Below are 16,250 nucleotides of genomic sequence, written 5' to 3'. Positions count from 1 at the left end.
AGGCAGGCCTTGAAGCTTGGGCACTGAGGAGGCAGGGAACTGTGGTGGTTTATGGGGTGTGTGTGCGGGAGACTCAGCTATAAACAAAGAACGGCAGGACCCACTACTACTCTTGGTCCTACCCATTAGAGCTCTTCAACCAGTCTTCCAAATCAAGGCTTCACAGTTGCAAGTCTATACTCTGCATTAGCTCATGTTCTCTTTCTCTCAATCTCTGTCCCTTCAAATCCTTGCCAGTGTCTAGGACCAGCATACATCTGTTCTATCTTGTTCATTCATTCATTCATTCATTCATTCGGTCATCGGATATTTACAGATCACCTGCTAGGTGCATGGCATAGTGCCAAGTCGTTAAGGCTCAGGTTCTGAAGGAGAAACTCCCTTTCTTGTGTCCCACACTTTTGTGGTACCCACTGACTCTCCTATTCCATGGCACTTGCCTGTTATGCTCGTATTAACATGGTTGCTAGGTACCTCTTGATCCATCCTATAGCAAAATACCATGCTGGCGGCACTGTGGATTGGGGACTGGACCACGCTGTCTTTCTATTGCAACCTCTGCAGTATCTAAATCATCTTAAGTACTTGAAGCCAGGTGTGACTTCATGCAGCTTGACTATACATTGTCGGTGCGATTTCACCGTAGTCTTTTAACTCCACGGGGTTTCAGCTTCCTCAGACAGAAATCAAATAGTGAAATACACAAGTCTTTAATCTCCTAAGTAAGTATTCACTAAATGACAGGCCAACACATTATTTGTGAGTTGACTAAGAGTTAACACTGAGGCTGAGAGCTCACGACAGTAATCTTAGCATTTAGAGAATCCTGGGCCAGCCTGGGCTACATGGTGAGACTGGCCCAAAAGACCAAGAAGATCAAATACTATGGATTAAATGCCTGTCTCTGCCCCCCCCCCAATTCATATGTTGAAGCACCAGTTCTCAATTTGATAGCAGGTTTTGGGTACATCATGAGGGTAAACGCTTAGAAAAGAAGGTGTAAAAAGAGAAGCTTTCCATGTGACTGATGATAGAGCAGGAAGGGTTCATCTGCAAGCCAGGATGTGGGACCAAACTGCCTGGCTGCTCGATGTTGAACTTCTCAGTCTCCACAAGCATGAGACAGAAATTTCTGCTGCTTAATCCACTCAGCCTCTGGTATTCTATTACAGCAGCCCCAATGGACTAGGACATACACAGTGCTTGCACAAAATAGAAACTAGCCAAGAACTCTGAACAGCAGTGTATGGGCCTGCGGCCAGCATGGTGCTTTGCTGTGGGAGTGGAGCTCAGGAAGTGCCCAGTACTGGATGGCTTAAAAGCAAGGCACAGGAAGGGACAGGTTTGAGAACCAAAGTGGTGAAAGCAATGGAGCAACAAGGACGAAAACAACAAGAACCCGGACTAGCTGCTCCTTCTGCATGTAGAAGGTGCTGTTTTCCTAGCCCCTTTTTTATTTTGAGAGGCAGACATTAAGCCAGAGTTCAGCTCCGGCTTGAACCGGTGAGAGCAGGTTTCCCTCTGCAGATGGTGAGCAACCTCCTGGCACCTTTCCACTTCCCCAGCCCCTCCCAGGTCTCAGAAGATGGGGGTGGGTGGGAGGAGCCCCAGCTGGAGTCAGCCAAGGAAGAAAGACCAGTTGTTTCCCTTGGATTTCCAGCAAATTTGGTTGGGTCAGGGCCAGCTCAAAGAGATGGGGCTGGGGCTAGGGTGGGTTACCTGGTGTAGAGCATCCCACAGTTAGAATGCCTGGACTCTAGTTCCACACCACCAACTGACCTGGGACAGGTTGGTTAACCTCCCCGCAGTTCATTTTTCTGGTATACAAAACTTCATCGTGATATTCTCAGGGGGGAGTAGCCAGGTCAACCTGCACAACTCTTATCATACATCACTGGAGAGGCCGTGGGCATGCAGATTCTGTTCCAGCATGTCTGTGTGGGTCTTGAGAGTCTGCATTGCATTCAAGGGATGCCCATCCTCTTGGTTCATGGGCCATTTGAGGGTCTAGAGCACAGACTAGCTAATCGTGGCATGAGGACCAAAGACCGACTGTTTGTTTTTGTTGATAAAGTTTTATTGGAATACAGACCACACACTCATTTAATTACTCTCCAGGACTGCCTCTGTGCTAAGTGAACTAACTGAGCTGGGAAGTTGCATTGGAGACTCTGGCACACAAAGCCTAGTTACATGTCTTATTATAGAAAAGTATTTGCTGCCCCTAGGAGACTGAGGAGGAGTGAAGATTGTTCTCTGTGGGCTAAAAGACCTATATTTCAATCCAGGTTTGACCATGGGCAAGCCACTTCCCCTTGATACGTCTTTCCCTTTATCTAGCAGACAAAATGATCACTAAAATTTAAAGAGATCTGTGATTCAGTATTTCAAGACTATATAGAAAAATCAGTTTCTACTGAAGCAGGGGTCTAAGAACCACATTGTGCAGTCTTAAAAAAAAAAGGCACCAGGCCTTACCTGCAGAATCCAGAAGGGCAGCAACTCCTGCTGGTCACTGTGTGTTTCCACTGACAACAGCTTCTGCCTGACAGGACCAACTGGGACTAGAGTCTTACAGGGAAGGTTAGAGGCAGGCACTCCAAGCTGCAACACAAGCTGTCCCTGGAGGAGAAGTCCTGGGACTTTGTGTGCCTGTGTCGTTCACATAGATTTCATTTTGCCGACAGACCAACTTAAAAACAGCTTCCCTAGCTCACCACTCCATGTGCCCTTGCTCTGGGTGCATTTGGCCACCCAGTACTCAGGAACCCATATGAGGCCTTGGAGATTCTGCCAGGCAATGGGACTGTGACATGGGGGCTCCCTTAGGAGCCCACAGTCTGGTGAGGGATATGCTCCTGTAAAGAAGGAATCACAGGAGAGTTGGCGCAGGTAGCTTTGGGAGGGAATGCAGGACCCTTGAGCATCTGTCTTGGGCACCAGGTGAGACGCTAACCAGGCAGGGGACATGCGGTTAGGGGGAGGCAGCGGGCTTGAGGAGAGGAGAAGGCAACGGAAGATAATGACTAGCTCAGGGGTTGTTGATGCCAGCGTGGGCTGCTGGAAGACTGAATGGCAGAGCTGTGATTTCCTGTGCACGGCAGAGTCAGATCTTTCTGTAGGCCTGCACACATTTAACAAGATGACACATGTTGCCATGGTAATTTTCCAGTGCCGAGAAGCGTCCCACTGCGCACACCTAGTACTCCCGAGGCCCTTCAGAGTTCACACGCCTCCTTCTCTGCCAAACCAAAGGAGAGATCTTCCATGCTGCTTAGTGTTTGTCAACTTGACCCAAACTGGAGTCATCTGGGAAGAGGGGACCTCAGCTGAGGAATTGCCTCCATTAGACGGGCCCATTGGCATGCTAGCTGGGCATTTTCTTGATCACGGCTGATATGGAAGGGACCAGCCCACTGTGGATGGTGCTGTCCCTGGGCAGATGGTCCTAGGTTATAATAAAGCAAGCTGGTCAAGACATGCGGAGCAAGCCAGCAAGCAGCGGTCCCCCGTGGTTCTGCTTTGGCTCCTGTCTCTAGGTTTCTGCCTCGGCTTCTTTTGATGCCCTACAGTTAACCTGTGAGCCAACTGAGCCTTTCCTCCCCCAGTTTGGTTTTTGGTCAGTGTTTTACCAAAGAAACAGAAAGTAACTAATATACCCCTGTGATATGTACAATGTTTGGGATAGTTTGGGAAAACCTTGGTCAGTTCTGAACCTATTGGGCCCTACTCTGGTATGACTTTATATAAAAGTAGAAAGAAAACCACAAGAAAACATAAACCTATGCCCACCATTCCTTTTGAGTCTGAACTGAGCTTGGCTGTATCAGCCCTTGAGAGGACCGGATGGCATCTGTGTCCTGGCTTTGGAATTCAGGGCACTCTTCATACAGCTGGTGAAGATCCACAAGGCACCATGCACAGGTTGGCAGGCCACCCAGGCTTGCAGGAGCGGCAGAGTCGAATGAGCAGAGAAGTCCTGTGGGGTGGAGTGGGGCTGGACCAGGGTTTGCTTCCCTTTCCTAGGAGAGCCTCTGGATTGAGGATAGCAGGGATGATGCGCTTGGGCTTGGAGACCGAGTACCAGGCTAGGGAGGCCACAGATGTGCCTGTGAATGTTACACCAGCTGGCTGGACTCATCTGAACCTGGGAGTCATGCAGCTCTTAGCGCTGACCACCCTTCTGCATGTCTCACGGTAGGCTTATCTTATCCAGGGCATGCTGAGCTAGTCCTCTCGTGGCTGGGAGAGTCGTTATTCCCCATCACTCTCTACTGTGTTTGCACGCATGTTGAATGATCTGACAGAAAGCCTGTCTGTAAAGCTGTAAGAACCACTCAAAGTAAACTCTATACCAGAAGTGTCTGACCCTTGTTTTGTTTTCCGGCAGAAATTATTACTTGATGATAATCTCGAGAGATTTTGGTTTAGAGCTTTGCCTAGAACACCCTATTTGTGGTTCGAGTGGGACTGATAGAGAAGCCACATGTGAGACGGCCAGAGGGTCCAGTGGGGGTAACTTATCCCCAGCCCACTCCGGGCTCCAGCCTGAAGACTGGATTGAGGGTTATGAGAAAGTGTGTAGGAAGTCTCTCATTTATATCCTGGCCTGGTGCCAGAGGGGATGGCAGGACTCCAAGGGCTCTGCTTTCCAGCTTGACTCTCTCACCCAGACTTGTGCTTCACTTGGCTACCAGACCCCTGTCCGTCCCCCTGCTTGTCTGAACAGCAGTCTGTTCAGGTGTCTTCCCAAGCTCTCCCGCCACAGCCAAATGCACCGAAGTCTAGTTCCAGTAATAACCCAAGAAGTGCGGATTGTTGGAGCCATGGGTGGTTTAAAGGAAATCTAGGCCAAATTTCGGAAGGAAAAGTTGAGAGAGGTTCTCAATCGGTCCCTTCACGTCACTCAACACCCAGTGGGGACAATGATGACTGTTGGCCAAGGCTTCATCAGGTTCTAGGTGCTACTACATACTTGCCCTACAAGGATGATCCAATTCAACCCTGGCAAAAGTCCAGAGGGAAGGGGCCGTCACTGTTCTGTTCGGTGAAGGACTGAAATGGAGGCTAGGAGATGTAAGGTCACAGGAATGAAGGTGAGGAGGCCTGAGGGTGTTTTGTTTTCTGTTCATCTTCAGTGGTATATCCCTTCACTCCACACAGATTCTCAGTTACAAGTCCTTTAAGCTGCATTCAAATTAGTTATTTAAATATGACTAGCACATCTTGTCAAATGAGTGTTTAATGGTTCCCATAGTCACACACAATGCTTTCTAAGTCTTTTTCTTCATCATTTTTTGCTTCATGCCTGTTCCTATAGTCTACTGCCCACTGTACGGACTGAAGGCAAGACTCCTTCCTCTCTCTCTTCCTGCAGCAACAATTTCTGTAGAACCTTCTACACCCTTCTGGGTAGTAGGCTGTGCAAAGGACACAAAGATTGTTGAAACACAGTCCAAGAATTGAATCATGTGAGAATTCTGAGTGCTTGTTAGAAAACTCCAAGAAAACAAAGCAAGGGTCTTGGGACCTCGGTTTCTTCATAACACGGAATTGTTCTTGGAATTGTCTTCCTGGCCCTCCCAGGTGTAGTAGATAGGAGTGAGTCCCTTCAGCTGTTGGTATTCATAAGTCTCCGTGGAAAACCTCTGAGGGAAAACGGTTTTGCTACGTGCAGCCTGTCCTTGTGATCATGAGGACTTGAGCCCAGGAGAACTCTACTCAGGGGACCTTCCGTAACCCTCAGGGTGTAAGCTGTCTGATGCTCTGAATAAAGCCGGCTATCAAATGAGACCTTAATCCGCCTCCTTTTTAGGTCCCACTCTCCCAGGTTCAGCCACCAGCTAGAGCAGTAAACAAAAGGTGACTGTGGAACATGTGGCCCTCGTCTTCCAAGACAGACAGGGAAAGAGGTGGGGAGGACTGCAGCCTAGGATTCAGGGCAACCGACACCCAAACTTTCTAGGGAGACCGAGGCAAAGCTCAGTGCCTAGGAAATTCCAAGCTGGTCTCTCTCTGGGGGGGGGGGGCTCTAGCGGGGTGAGTCATTAAGGCAGAGGAACAGAGCGTCACCAAGTAGACTGGGTCCTCTTATTGGACTATATTGTGAAAGCCTTGCTTGTACAACACACGCAGAAGCCTCTTCAGTACATTTTCCAGAGGGACAGATCCTCTAAGGGCTGGTTTGAAATCATGGACACAAGTCTGGTTCCAATGCTACTTCTGGACATAAACTGACCAATTTTTCCCCCAACTATAAATCAGGAATATTTGGCTAGGTACTTAACCTTTTGGGGGGATTTTGGTTATGATTATATTCACTCACATAAAATGACTTGCAGGCTACAATGGAATATACAAATGAAAGATTACTTCTGACCATTTTGGTTACAAATACTAATGATGACTGATGCCATGAGTTTCTCTTTTATCGAATGCTTTTCATTTTTTAAACTTTTATTTTGTTATTATTTTAAAGTGTGTGTCTATGTGTCTGTGTATAGCTGAGAGCTGGAGCTTGTAGAAGTCAGCAGTATCAGGCTCCCTGGAACCGGAGTTACAGGTGGTTGGTTGTAAGCCACCTGATATGGGTGCTGGGAACTGAACTCAGGTCCTCTGAAAGCATCATTATGTACTCTGAACTGCTGAGCCATCTGTTCAGCTCCTTGGTTTTTAGATTTTGACAGCTGGGGACAGATAGTAGGGCTTCTGAGAGTTATAATCCCTAGCCTCTGTCCTTGGAACCCAAGAGATCTAGGGAGGGGGACACTAGGTACAATTGTTTGTGTGAGCTATCTGTGCTGGGCCAAGGCTGAGGGAACTCTGCGGGCTCTTTACTCTGTCTCATTGCTGGCACACGCCAAAGAGAGAAGTGTCAAACCCAGATCCTTACTTGCATGCTCGGAAGAGGAAGGAGGGTGTTGCCTTTAGGTGTGAGCTCCCACTGAGTCCAGGCACTTTTATGCCCACCATCTTCTTAACAAGCTAGGGAACTAGGTATTATCACACCCAACTTATAGATGAGGAAGCTGAGGAGGTGAGCTAATTTTCAAATTTTAATAAAACTGAAAAATAGAAAGCCAAAATTTAAACCCAAGTTAACCACCTGCAAGATTCCCTGTGCCCTTGTTGCCTTCTCAGCAGGCTGCGTCCCCACAGAACTCACTCGTGTTAATCCTAAGCAACTTTCTTACTTGGGCCACTCTCCCCAGGTTGATGTATGAGGAGAGATTTGGTAGAAGTCTCCTGCTGCTCTTTTCTCCTGTACTTCCTATGATGAGACCCTTCTCTCCTACCCTGTGCCCTGACTTCTCCCTCTCTTCCAGTCTCCAAGAAAGGCCCAGGAGTCAAGAATCTCAGTAAATAAAGAGCCTGCAGAGAGCTCCCTGCCCCCTTAGCTACTGACCCAGAAATCCTGGTATACAACACACCCAAGAAAAGATATACATACAATTCTGCTCCAGGACGCCACATAAACTGTCAGTCTTTGGAGATGTTAGACGCCTCAAAATATGATTTCCAGATTGCCTGCTTTACAACTAAGAAAAATGGAGAGCCAAGAAGACGAACAGACACACACAAGGCCACATGCTAGTGAGAGCAGTGTGAGCTGGAGCCCAGATACAAAGAGAAAGCTTCAGCTTTTCCCACTGTGGACCCAACCTCTCTCTGGAGGAAGGCTCAGAGTCGAGATCTATGCAAAGCCCAGAAGCCAGGGCCTCTCTTTGACCTCTGCTTTGATCTGCTCACACTCCTGTTGAAGAACAGGAAGGGCTTCATCTTTCAACTCTGAAAGCGCATTTTGGAATTGGGAAGGGGGTTGGGGAAAAGACCTCCCATACTTGATGGCTAAGAGCGAGCAACAGTTTACTCTTGCTTAGAGAAAAGAAAGATGTAAGATCAGAGATTTAAGGAAAAGATGCAAGTTGACATTCAGCTCTAAGGTACAATGTAATCTCAAGAAAAGCATCCTCAAGCCCCTGGGTGGATATGGGATAGGGTTCTTTCTTCTCTGCCAGTTCCTTCTCTGTTCTGATAGAGCTGGATGCCAGGGAGGAGAGAGTGGGGTTGAAGTGGGAGCATGGGGGGAGGGGTGTCAGGAACTTTGTACAACCTCCAATATTTCCCTCACTCTGCTAGCACCCACAACTTCCCCTGCTAAGGGAAGAAAGAGGAATGAATTATTCAGTTTAATAATTCATACAAATTGAAAAGTTTACTATGTGTAATAAAGGGACCATAAGAGGGCAAAAGAGAAACATCCCTGTGTTCTCTTTGAAAGGACAGAGGTATGAAGATGTTTCTGATTACCTTGCTTTAGAATATAGATGATCCATGTGAAATTAGCAAGTAACTACTCCCTTCAAAGGTAGGTAGCTCCCTCCATTCAAAGGTACAGAGCCTCCCCCCTTCAATGGTAGGTCATCTTCTCCCTCCAATGGTAAGTAGCCCCCTCTATTCAATGGTAGATAGCTCACTCCATTCAATGGTAGGTAGCCCCTTCCTTCAATGGTAGGTAGCTCACTCTACTCAATGGTAGGTAGCCCCCTCCCTTCAATGGTAGGTAGCCCCTCCCTTTAATGGTAGGTAGTCCCCTCCCTTCAATGGTAGGTAGCCCCTTCCTTCAGTGGTAGGTAGCCCCTCCCTGTAATGCTAGGTAGATCAGAGTCCAGGAATCTTTTTCACAGAGCAGGTCTTGTTTAGGAATCAATCTTCTTCTTCAGCCCCATCTACCCAACTAATGAGATTTTACCTAAAAAGCTGGTTTTATAGCAAAGAAAACTGAGGTGAAAAAAAAGGGTTGGTAACAATACCCAGACTAGAATCCAATCCTCTCCTGCTGGTATAGTACCTGTGGCAATCAATATCCTCGCCCTGGCTTCTCACCTCTCCTCTCTCCAGGCAACTAAAATGCCATAAAAGCCAGACAATCCCTCAAAGGAATCGGCACCCAGGAGCTTTGACTGAGTCCTTGGCTGATAAATGCAGGTCATTTAAGGGCATCTCAGAAAGCTGTCTGTCTTCGGTGTCCTTGTGCCTTACGAGCTGAGGGCCTCTGAGACATACTACCCGGCTGTTCTGGAAAGGGCTAGCTGGCTCATGGAAGCCACCTGTACACGTGACAGAAGCAGAGTGAGGTAAGGGGAAGGGTCCCTGCAGACAATGAGGTCTGGGAGCTAGCTGAAGGCTAGACCCACAAGGCTCCAGGTCTCACTAAGACCTTTGGCTTTTTATCTGGAGTCACTACTAGATTTGGTCCGTGTCATAATCGGACACTTTCTTGGGGGTCTTTATGCAGCGGTGAGGACTAGACTGTTCAGGAAGATTGTCCTAGGCAAACAGCCTAGGCGGGCCGCACACCCCTGCTTCTGCCTCTCAAGTGCTGACATCACAGGGACACGCCACTGCACCTGGTGTATACACATTGTACATGGCACCGGTAGAAGAAGGAATCCAAAGAGGAGGATTTCTAGCAATTCAGAAGAGAGAAGACAGTGGCTTAGACTCAGGAGGTCAGAAAGTAGGTGGCGAGAAGCGCTTGGATTCTGGATTTAAAAAAAAAATCAACTGGCCAGAGAGAAAAGAGACTGGGTAGTAAACAGTGGGGTGACCAAGAAAATTGGGAGCAAGGAGAGTTCTAAAGCCATGAGGACGGAGGGTTTCCTGGGAGAAGGAGTGATGGGGATGAGTGTTGAATGTAAACCCTGGAAGACACTGGTACCCACGGCAGGAGCAGCACTTGACTCCTAACATCATGGAGTCCTGGTCCGCCTACCGACTATCATCTAGGGTTCCTTTATTGTGAGTCTTGCCTTCTCGATTAGGCTGCAAACTTGGTTACACCATGGATGATGAGTCAGCCTGTTCCCAGAGCACCAGGTCCTTGGCAGCCGTGGGGGCCTTATTGAGCCTGCTGCAGGTTCTGTGTGGCTTGCCAGCTCGCTCTGTCACCAGGGCGATGGCTGGAGCAATTATCCTCATGCTTACCTTGGACACAGCATTTCAGCTCCTTTGGGTCTATGACGCTCCTCCTGCTTTCCCGGATCACAGCCCGGTTCTTCTTGGTTTCTCCCCAGAGATTGGTGCCTCCGTACATGCTGGGAATGTTCAGAATGGCAATGCCTTCCAGGAAGATATTGCTCAGGTCCACCTTAACTCCATCACACTGCGAAGCAGAGAGAAAGCAGATCACAGTGGGGCTGGGTGTGGCAGGGCTTCTTAAAGGGTGTGGCTGGTCCTCAGCCACCCCAACAAGGCCTCTTGGAAACTGAATATCTATCTGGCAACTTCTTAGAATTAAGGCTTTGAACACTGTAGTGAGATGGAGCCATCTCATCCTGGTTGGCTCCAGGAAAGACAGCAGAGAATATCCAAAGGGCTAGAAACGCTTATGGGTGCAATTTAGAAGAAGGCAGTTGCCAAACTCCTATCCTCAGTCTGGATCCTTCCTAATCACAGTGAAGATCTGCCACGTCACCGGGTCCAGAAACTGATACCAGGTAGATTCTCCACAAATGACAATTTTTCACGTTACCCCTTTATTTTATCATCTCTGGGGAGAGGTGCCAGACGCTCAGGTTTGGGAGAGCTTTCAAACTGTCTCTCAGAGCTCCGTAAGTGTGGCTCTGGCACAGGAGCTTGCTGACTGCTGCAGCTGAGCTACTTCGTCTCGTCTCTGCCACCCCCAGCCCCCAGGGGGTTTGAAAGGTTGGAAGGCTTGAGGCTGTGTGCCCCACCTAGCTGTGAATCCTTTTCTGGTTCGATGCTTACCCGGGCAGGGGAAAAAACACACTAGCTTGGATTCTTGTTCCTCGAGATGATTGGAAACGTATTTCATTTGCAGAACAAATGGGACCCAAAGAGATAGCCTATATTGCCCAAGAATGCATAGGTAAATCCCACACTTGTGGAATTGGACTATAAATTTCTTTCTTTTCCTTCCTTCCTTCCTTCCTTCCTTCCTTCCTTCCTTCCTTCCTTCCTTCCTTCCTTCCTTCCTTCCTTTCTATCTGATTTCTGTCTCTTCCCCGCCACCGCCTCCTGCCTTTCTTAAAAGAAGCAAAAAGAAAGAAAAAAAAGATAATAATAATAATCTTTTTTTCTTTCTTTTTGCTTCTTTTAAGAAAGGCAAACAGCTGAAAGCAGACAGTAATGATCTGCGGCCACCTGGGTTGCCTCCTGCTGTGGTGTGAAGGCCTCCATCTAATTCCTGGTGGGTTAATTCCATTGTCATGGTATTACGAGGTGGGGCCTAATTAGGATTAGATGAGCAGGGAGCCCCGTGATCTCATTAGCCCAGTCGGGAAGGGAAGGGGAGAGCACAGTGCAGCGGCGCTTGTGCTGCCTCCAGAGAAAGGCCAGACCACGTGCAGCCCCTTGGCCCTGAACCTGAATGGTAAGGACCAAACATCTGTCACTTCCGATTTGCCCAGTTTGTGGTAATGAGGAACAACAGAAAATGACCTAAAAATACACAGAAATCAAAGGTTCCGAGTCTTGGCCAGAGGAGGACGAGAGAGCTGGAGCAGTGACTCACGGCCTGATTTCTTTGAAGTTCCTAATCAGTATTGCCACCTTCTGTGACTGGTCCCAGCCAGAGAATAAGAATACAGAGAGCTTTTCTGGTAACTGGGAACTCATTTCTGCACTGGGGAGTTTGGATCCTCTGAAAGTTCTCTGAAGTGGGTATGGATTCGTTCTTCCGGTTTCCTCCATTGGGCCTATCCTCCCTCTTGGAGCTAGGTGGCCTGGCCTTCCTCCTCCTTACATTCAACCAGTCCAATCAACACATCCCAGAGAGAGGATCATCATTACCACGGTAATGGGGTCTGTGGCTGGGGCTCAGTAAGCAGTGTGCCAACCTGGCATGCACAACACCATCCCTAGCAGTGCACACACCGGGCACACGGCAGAGTGCTCAGGGGGGGCTGAAGTTCAGTGATATCCTTGGTTACACAGTGAGTTCAAGGTCCATGTGGGATGCATTAGACCCTGTCTCAGTCTCAAAACAAACAAACAGAAAACCCAAGAAAACTTCCACCAGCACCACCACAACTACCACAAGAAAATCCATTTAAACAAAAACTAAAAACCAAAAAACCCCAAGGAACTGATGATTGCCACACCATCCCGCCAGTTACAATGGCTGCTGTCCTTGTGTATCTGGGAGAACGGAGGCACAGAGAACAGAAGCTGAGTACATTGCACAGTGTCCAGATGGCAGCGTACGAACTTCAAGGTAAGATTTAACTATTTTATCTCCCTCTCCCTCATCTGGCTGTGCAACCCCTGGGCTGCGTGTGACCAGGGCTTTGAACCTCCTTTCCAGACTTTCCTTATTTTGACTGTTACAGTTTGCACACACCACAGTTGATGACCTGACTAAGCGGTAGCATCCCTGGCATAGAAAACAACGGCACTAACATGATTCCGTGGGACAGGCGGCAACCACACCACTGTCTCTTGGAGCTGGGATTCTATCGCATTATCATGCTCATAAAACAAGACATGGACGAAGCACCTGGAAGAGCAGAACATGCTAACTACCATCATTTCTCTCATTCATGTGCTATGACCCTCACCAGCTCTTTCAGTTGACGCTAAATGATACTGTCACATCCACTGGGATTTCTGTCACCCTGACGCTCATCTCTTGACCTTATGCAGGATTGAAAAATGTGTGTGAATTTTCCAAGGTCATTAAGTTCTTCATCGCTCTACCTTAGCCATAGCGGTGGCACTGGCATCTGTTTCCCCATTTTTAATTTAGGACCTGTCTCAGTTCAACACCCTGTTGCTCTGATAAACACTGTCCAAACTAAGCCCAGGAGGAAAGAGTTAACTTGGCTTACACATCCTGGGCCACAGTCCATCACTGAGAGAATTCAGGGCAGGGACTCAAGTCAGGACCTGGAAGTAGGAACTGAATCAGAGGCCACAGAGGGATACTGCTTACTGGCTTGCTCTCCGGGGCTTGCTTAACCTGCCCTTCTTATATAATCTGGACCTTCTGCTTTCGGGCGATACCACCCACAAAGTGCTGGGTCCTCCTACATCAGCTATCAGTCCAGACAATACCCCACCGACCCAATCTGAGGGAGGCAGTTTCGATATGACGGGTTCTCCTTCCTAGGTGCTTCAAGTTCGTGTCAAGTTTATAAACTTCCACCAGCAGAAAGCCGCTAGCAATGCGGAAAAGAAGAAAACCTCTCGAAGGGCAGGTCTACTGAACTATACGTCTCATGTTTTGTTCTGTTCTCTTCTGTTGCTTTGCTCCACACATCATGTCACGTTCTCCTCAGCTACAGTTTTTCCAGAGCCAGGCTTCTAGGTCGGAGGTGTTCTCTGTGCTTATTCCTGGGCGTGGTTTCATGTTGCCTCTGTGTCTCCGTGTCTCTGTGTCCAGTCTCCCTTAACGCATGGGCTCATCCTGGCCTCCCTGTTGCTGTCACGGCGACTTGGGAACAGCAAGAGCCCCTTCCCCCTTTTCTTCTCAATGTGGTTAGTGATCTGTTAGGAGTTTATCTTGCAGAGTATTCTTATTGGTCCACTCTTCCTCTGCTACTACTAAATAGGAATTTAGGCTCTGGGTCACTGTGCCAAAACTTGCCTGCATTTCAAAATCAGCTGCCCTCAGCTCTGAACCTGGAACTGTCCTTGTCTTGTATCCCTTCCTGGATCAGAAGGCTATCCCTCTCCCTGGGTGGAGTAACTTCCACAGCACCTCTCTGTATTCATCACTGACTGAAATAGCTCTTCCCTTCTGAGAAGTAGTAACAGTCAGAGCTACCCTTGGCCAGACTTCCTGGGGCACCAGGCCTGCCTTCGCCTACAGTGCCTCTTAGGATCCTGATGGTGAGGGAGATGCCCCTGCTGTCCCAACGGATGGTGAAGCCGCTGGCTCAAGGTCACGGCACAGATGCAGATGGAGGCTGCCAACGCAGGCACTGGATGCCAGATTCCACTCTGAGATGAGGTGGTGAAGCTGATGCTGGGATTTACAGCAAAATTCAGCTTGCAGCTGTTGTTTGAATAATTGACTCCCCCACTGCCGTTCTATCTTAGAAGGGCTTAGACATTAGTGTTATTAAATCCCATCTCTAGGCCAGATTTGTTTAAAAACAACAACCCACAAACCCAAGAACTATACCCCCAGCACTCTCCCCTGACAGTAAGTCAACCTTTCTTCCTTGCTGGCAGCCTTAAGTGTTAAGTGTCTGTCCCATAGCCATAACCACCGAGGAGTGTTAAGTGTTGCTGCCTCCCTAGAAGAGCAACCCCCCTCTATTTGCTCTTGCTAGGCTGTTCACTCCCCTTCTCCACCCAAGGTAAAGTGGAGCAAATAAGAGAGGTGGGAGGACTCTGAGGAGTCTTAACACTGAAGTCTCTAGCCACCCTTGAAAAGAACACCCTAGGGTTCAGAGAGAGGGATTTAAATCCCGGCTCTGTTGTGAGACTGCGGTGTGATTCTGGGTTGGTCCTTAATCTCTCTGAGCTTTAAGTAGTCACCTGGAAAAGGAGGGAGGGGGATAACCAAGTTTTGGTGGGAGCTTTATGTCCTGCTTTATCTGAGTCTGGTGTTCCCCCTCCCACCTCACCCCGTTCCCTGACTTTGGCTGGAGCAGTTTAAAACTACCCCTCCTCTGCACACCAGTCTCCTAGCCACTGTCTCTTATTTCCTTCGGAACTCCCTGAAGATGCAAGGCTTGCTGAACTGAGTCTGAGAAACTGGAGTCAGGAGTGTCACACTGTAGGCCTAACTGGAACACAGGACGCACGTCCTATTCCCCTGCGAATGCCTCCGTGTTCCGTGATGTCATCTGGCTCCCTCCGGGGTAGCTCCAGGGAGAGCCTGGAGGCCTCTTCCTGACGCCCTGAGCTAGGCTGGGGCTGGCAAGCTCCGCTCCGACTCCTGCCTGAGCTGCACCCGCCCCAGCCTTTACATCCAGGCATGTGGCTCAGACTCACACTCAGATCGCCCCGCACGGGTGCTGCCACCAGCAGCAGGTACGACAGGGGCCACCGAGGCCAGCACAACTCCTGCTTCGGGGAACCCCGGTTGTCTGTTGTGGTTCATGGCGGCCCGGGCATCCATAGCTCTGGCTTCTTCAAAGCAGGGATGGTTCTTTTGGATAGAAGGTCGTTGTGTAGGCAACCAGAGACTAGGTTAAGAGGCCACAGGCTTTGACAAGCAAATGACTAAAGCGCTCAGGAGTAGTGTTCGCCCTTCCCCAACCCAATGCTTTGGATCGCAGCAATTCTGGGCCGAGCCTAGACTTTCTCAGTTCTGGTCTTCGCTGAGGGGTCGACAGCATTAGAGGGGAGGGAGGCTGAGCATCACGCATCCTGCAGCAGGGCCTCCTCTCTGACCTGAAAAGGTAGAGGGGAGGCCTCCTGCATTCCAGCCCTGCTGACCCGTTTCTGCAGGACCTCGGGGATCGAGATTCTATTTATTTGACGACCTGTTTCAGTTTTTAGACTACGTTATCCCTAACCTGGATTCTCCACACCACCAGCAGGCAGATTTTCTCTGGTGTGTAAGCAGCTTGTTTTTGTATCGAAGCTCCATCTACTACTGGGCTGGGTCTACTCAGGGACCGAGGAGGTGGAGCTCTGGCCAGAAGAGCTTTAGAGGCTCGTGCCTGCTTTTAGCTTCAGGCTCCCCGTTCCTTTTCTAGGGTACTCTGGCATTATTCTGAAACTCCCCTCCCCTCTCTTTCACTTTGTTTTAATCTTTTTATTATGGGTATTTCTAAAGGGGTAGGAAGAGAGAGAGGTGGGGAGGGAAGAAGAGAGGGAGACAGAGAAAGAGAGACAGAGAGACAGAGAGGAGACCCGGCTTAGAGGTTACATCTGGCAGCCAGTCTTGTTCAGGGTCCACATGCATGTCGACCTACAGCAGACCAGGATTTTCTCCTTCTGTCCGTAAATTCTGTGTATCTTTAAAATTACTTAAGTCATCTTCACTCTCCAATGGCAATCATAATTTCTTAACTTTCTCAACAACCTCCTATTTTCTAATTACCGGTTTGTCTGGAGGTGTTACCATATTTAGTTGATAGACCTCTTGTCGTTGTGTCCCCGTCCCACACCACTCCCCCGTGGAGGGAGGTTGATCTATAAATTTTCACTATCTTTTCTTTTTGGAGGCAGGGTCTGAGAATGATACTGAGCCTTTTCCCAGTAATGACAAAACCCAGGAAGTAGCGCTCCCGCTGGGGGAGAAATACTGGGCTGTATCTACAGACAAT

General features: G+C 48.8%; 1 protein-coding gene across 1 annotated transcript in view; it reads right to left on the bottom strand.

Annotated features, from left to right (window-relative positions):
* The window catches only part of LOC126504264 (diacylglycerol kinase gamma), a 113,651-nt gene that overhangs the window by 23,374 nt on the left and 74,027 nt on the right, over nucleotides 1-16,250 (bottom strand). The window contains exon 15 of the mRNA XM_050146496.1: nucleotides 9,988-10,165. Within this exon, the coding sequence (XP_050002453.1) occupies nucleotides 9,988-10,165 (178 nt within the window). The remainder of the gene's footprint in view (nucleotides 1-9,987; nucleotides 10,166-16,250) is intronic.

The sequence above is a fragment of the Alexandromys fortis genome, unplaced genomic scaffold, assembly GCF_014885135.2.
Source record: "Alexandromys fortis isolate MF-2015 unplaced genomic scaffold, M_Fortis_MF-2015_v1.1 scaffold_56, whole genome shotgun sequence".
In the NCBI taxonomy this organism is placed as follows: Eukaryota; Metazoa; Chordata; class Mammalia; order Rodentia; family Cricetidae; genus Alexandromys; species Alexandromys fortis.
Note: the sequence above shows the minus strand (reverse complement) of the source record. Positions and strands in the feature narration are given on the sequence as shown.